The 5,277-nt window shown below is 52.6% G+C and overlaps 1 protein-coding gene across 1 annotated transcript in view; it reads left to right on the forward strand.

Annotated features, from left to right (window-relative positions):
• Positions 1-5,277, forward strand: part of CUX2 (cut like homeobox 2) — a 229,497-nt gene that overhangs the window by 207,034 nt on the left and 17,186 nt on the right. Inside the window, exons 13-14 of the mRNA XM_011356049.2 lie at positions 470-1,161; positions 1,862-1,963. Coding sequence (XP_011354351.1) covers positions 470-1,161; positions 1,862-1,963 — 794 coding nt within the window. The remainder of the gene's footprint in view (positions 1-469; positions 1,162-1,861; positions 1,964-5,277) is intronic.

Consider the following 5,277-nt stretch of genomic DNA (forward strand, 5'->3'; position numbering starts at 1 on the left):
AGGGCTCCCTGGAACCGGCGTTTATTCCGAGACTCGAAGGATGAGGATTTGGGAATGGGGAAGGGGGTTGCTGGCCCAAACGTCCATTGTTGGCACTTAGTACTGCTGGGCGCCTATAGCACTTCTCTTCCCCACCCCTCTTCCCCCAACTTCCTCTCTCTCCCTCTCAATTTCTCTCGTGTATGTCTCTCTCCGTCTTGTACTGTCTCCCTTTTCTCTCTCTCTCTCTCTCCCTCTCTGTCTTTCGCTCTGTCTCTGCCTGTCTCCCTCTGTCTGATGCTCACTGTCTCTGTCTCTCACGCGTGCGTGGTTTCTCTCTCATGTTATCATTTCTCTCTGCCTCTCTTTTCCTGTCTGTCTCTCTCGTGTCTGTTTTTCTGTATCTTGTTATTTCTCTCCTTGTCACTCTCTCTCCCCCACTGTCTGCTTCTCTGTCTTACTCCCTCTCCCTGTCTCTCCTCTCTCCCTCTGTCTGTCTCTCTCTAGAGGAAGACCCTTCAGAGGACGATTCCATCAAGGACTCACTGGGCACGGAGCAGTCCTACCCGTCCCCTTCGCAGCTTCCGCCACCTCCAGGGCCGGAAGACCCCCTGTCCCCAGGCCCCGGGCAGCCCCTCCTGGGCCCTGGTCTGGGCCCTGATGGCCCACGGACTTTCTCGCTGTCCCCCTTCCCCGGCCTGGCTTCAGGAGAGAGACTGACAGGGGACGCACTGCTGTCCAAGCACATGATGCCCCCCGCCACCTTCAAGGGAGAGGCAGGTGGCCTACTAGTGTTCCCCCCGGCCTTCTACGGCTCCAAGCCCCCCACAGCCCCTGCCACTCCAGCCCCTGGCCCTGAGCCGCCCGGGGTCCCCGAGCCGGCCGATGGTGGCGTGGGCAGCACAGCCGGGGCGGGGACCGGAACAGAGGAGGAGCAGCTGGACACAGCGGAGATCGCATTCCAGGTGAAGGAGCAGCTGCTCAAACACAACATTGGGCAGCGAGTATTTGGCCACTATGTGTTGGGGCTGTCACAAGGCTCCGTCAGTGAGATCCTGGCCCGGCCCAAGCCCTGGCGCAAGCTCACGGTGAAGGGCAAGGAGCCTTTCATCAAGATGAAGCAGTTCCTGTCAGACGAGCAGAATGTGCTGGCTCTGAGGACCATCCAGGTGCGGCAGCGAGGTGAGTGCCGGCCACGGGCCTGTCCCACAGCCAAGCCCGGGACATGGGGCTGGCTCTGCCGCTTCCATCTGTTTGGTCTGTGGTGAGAGGCTTCGCCTCTCTAAGCCTTAGTTTCCCCCTCTATAAAATAAGGAAATATATCCTCCCCTCCTTCCTGGGGCCTGTGACTTCCCTCTCCTCCCCACCTGGCTCTCATGGGGCAGCTCAGGCTGATAATGGTGGGAAAAGGCTGGGCCCCAGGGACCCCACAGTACGTCCAAGCCTCGGCTTACCCATCCATCAAGTAGCCTGGGTACACAGCCTTGCCAGACTTGATTTTGGGGGTAATCCAGGTGAAGGGCCCAAGCTCTGACCTCACAGACACCTGAATTTGAGTCCCAACTTTGCCCTCCACCCACAGGGTGACTTCAGGCAGCTCACTTTGTGTCTCTGTTTCCCTGTCATTCTCCAAAGGTGGGTTAAATGAATATAAAGCTTGACAACTGTTAGCTATATTGATGATTGTTGTTTTTATTATTATTATTTCAAGCCAGAATCACGTGCAGGTCCACAGTTTGCCATACAGACTAGCTCAGTGGTCACTCTGCCACACACTCATGGTCTGGCCTTGGCCCTGCTCCTGGGACTGACCACACCCAGCTCCTAGGACTGGCCCCTAACATGCAAGTCCCCACAACAGATGCCTCCTTGCCTCCTCCAGGCAGTATCACCCCGAGAATCCGCACACCAGAGACAGGCTCGGACGACGCCATCAAGAGCATTCTGGAGCAGGCCAAGAAGGAAATTGAGTCACAGAAGGGGGGTGAGTATGGTAGGTGAGGTATCTAGGCCTGGAAAGTGCTGGATCTTTGCTATCCAATATGGAGCCATTAGCTACACATGTCTGTCTCCATTCAGATTAATTCAAATTAAATAAAATTACAGCTTCGGTTCTTCTTCCTCACTAGCCACATTGCACCGGTGACAAGTGGCAACCGTATGGGAGAGCACATCTCAGAACATCTCCCTCGTCACACGGTTCAGTTGGCGGTGCCGGTCTGGATCATCCGATGTCCTCAGCTTTCAGGAGGTGCAGTAATGAGGAATCACACGGGACCTTCCACACAGACACACAGAGGCCTGAGCCTCAGCCCTGACCATGGACTTCCCCCTTCTTACACCTCTACATTTTAGTCCTCAAGGAGACATTGCTGCCCCAGCTTCCTCCTGCCTCTCAGACCACGCCATCCCCACCTTCTCCTGGGGCACCGGATTCTTCTCCTAGTGCTGCTGTTAGCCACAGACTGTGTGGCTGAAAACCAAACAAATTTATTATCTTACGGCGCTGAAGGTCGGAAGTCTGATCAGCCTCACGGGACCAGTTGAGGTGTTGACAGGGCCGCATCCCTTCTGGAGGCTCTAGGGGAGAATCCGTTCCCCTGCCTTTCCAGCTTCTAGAGGCCTTCTACATTCCTTGCCTTGTGGCCCCTTCCTCTGTCCGTCAAGTCCAGCATCATAACCTCTTTAGTTTCCCTCATTGTCTTGCCTCCCCTTAAAAGTACACTTGGGATTATGTAGGGCCCACCCAAATAATCCAGGGTAATCCCCTCATTTCATGATTCTTAACTTCCATCACATCTGAAAAGTCCCCTTTGCCATGGAAGGTAACTGGTATTCACCAGTCCCAGGGATGGGGCTGTGGATCCACAATGCACTTTTCCTTTAGCCCTTCAAGTGCAGGATTCCCCCGGGCTCCATCCCAGACCCTCTGACTTTCCTATTCTTTCTAGATGAGTTAATCCACTCCAGGAAGTTCCAACCAAGAGCAGCACCCAAATTGTTCCCTGTCCAGGCCAGACTCCTCTCAAAAGTTCCAGAGCCACAAGCCAACCGCCCTCTGGGCATGCCCACCAAGGTCCTCACTGGCATCTCAAACTCAACATGTCTGAGGTGGAACTCACTCCCTCCCCAAACCCTTACTGAGGAATAGGAACCCGTCACAGATGGTGCTAGAAACCCAGGGTGAAATGAGGGGCTATCCTTGACCCCTTACCCCTGGAAGCCAGTCAGCCACCCCAGGGGTCACTCACCCTCTTAAGTGTTTTTTCAAGCTTATCCATCCCCCACCCCAGTTGCCACCAGCTTAGTGAACCACCATCATCACTTGCTGGGACTTTTGCAATAGCCTTTTCACCAGTCTTGCCAATGACATTCTAGGCCCTACTCCACCCCACTTTCCACCTAGAGGCAGAGGTATCTTTCTAGAGCACACATAGTCATGTCACTAAGAATCCTTCCATGGCTCCCCGTTGCCCTCAGGATAAAATCCCAACTCCTCGGCAAGGCCTGCAGTCTTCAGACTCCTCCTGATCCCACCATGTCTCTCACGTGATCTGTTTACAGTCATGCTCGTTTATCCTCATCCCAGACACCTCTCACGTGACCAACACCTACTCATACTTTATGACTCAACTCGGAAGTCATCTCTCCAGGAAGCCTCCCACCGTGTACAGAGAGATTGGATACTGCCCCTCCTTGGATCTCCCAGAATTACCTGTGTGCTTGGTGCAGTGGAGCCAGACTGGACTAGCTGCAAATTCTGGCCCTGCTGTTTATTATAGGTTGTATGATCTTGGGCAAGTTTGCTTAGCCTCTCTGTGCCTCCATTTCCTCATCTTTAAAATGAAGACAGTGTTAATACTCTTTTCTTAAGGTTGTGTGAGGATCCATCAAGTGAGACCACACCTAGCCAGCACTCAGCCTGGGACCTGGCATGTGAAAGGTGCCCCTGAAGCTTAGCTGTTGTCGCAGCCAACATTATCATTATCGTAGCTCTGTTGTTGCATTTGTTCATGTTACAAATGACTCTGCTGATGTGGCTGTCCCTCCCATTGGTCTGGGGGCTTCCTGCAGCCAGGGACCAATTTGCATCCTTCCACTCAACACGGTGATACAGTTCCTGACTTTAGAACAGGTTTCAGTGCTCCCGCTCCATTTTGCAGTGTTCTCTGCCCCCTGGCGGCGACTCAGAGCAAGTGTCTCGATTCTCAATCCTCTACTTGCTGGGAGCCAAGTTTCCCAAGGGCCCTTCCTCCTGCCTGGTTCTTGCGGGGAGTGAAGGCGGGCTTACCCTGCTAGGAGCCTACATAATCCACCGAAACCCTACTGTGTATACACTAATTTCTTTGTCAGCTCCTATAACAACAGAGAGGCAGTCATTCAGTAAGCACTACTGTGCGCTAGACATAGATTACAGACGGGGATGAAACATGATATTGGGTGAAAAGAACCAGAAGAATGATCTAATCTCATGTTTAGATTAGATCGTTTAGTCTCCCACTAAACAGACAGGACAACTACGGCCAAAGCAGGGGAGACGTGCTGTTACACAGAGCCCAAAGGAGAACCCAAGTCTCCTGACTCCCTGTACCGTGCTCTCGCAACTGGAGGGTCAGAAACAAGGCAACAGGGAAATTAAAAAGGCAGCATCACAGCAGAGGGAAACATTTGCACGAGTAGGCCAGCCAGGGGGTTTCCACTCAGGGTCTGGGAAGAGTTCAGCAGGAGGAAATGAGCCATGGTTATCCCCATACACACACACCCCTGACAGGAGTGGATGCCAAGCAGAGGGCAACTGGCAGTCCCCAGGGGGAGGACATGACTGTGGCTGACTGCCAACTCAGGAGCTCTGCTTCTGGGAACCAAAGACAATGTCCAGACTGGGGACAGCTATACACAGCTATTCCTCTATCGTTGTTCACAACAGTGACAAACTGGGAACAACCTAAGTGTCCCTCAGTGGAGGATCGAGTAAGTAAAGCAGAGACTGACTATCCCTTCAGTGACGTCTGCAGCCATGAAAGGTAGAACTTTTAACCATAGGGAGAAATAGGTTGATATGAAGTGAAGCAAGTCAGGCTACACTCCCATACCAAGTATGACCATCCCCTGCATGGAACTGGAGAACAGATCGGAAGAAAATACATGCAAGCATTTTCTGCGTTACCTCTGGGAGAGAGAAGAGGGGATTTTTATTTTCATCTTAAGTTTTTGTGCTTTCTTAGCTCTCCACGATAGGCGTGTATTACTTTTTTTTCTAATCGAAGTGAAATTCACATAACATAAAATTAACCATTT

Source organism: Pteropus vampyrus, unplaced genomic scaffold, assembly GCF_000151845.1.
Source record: "Pteropus vampyrus isolate Shadow unplaced genomic scaffold, Pvam_2.0 Scaffold23, whole genome shotgun sequence".
NCBI lineage: Eukaryota > Metazoa > Chordata > Mammalia > Chiroptera > Pteropodidae > Pteropus > Pteropus vampyrus.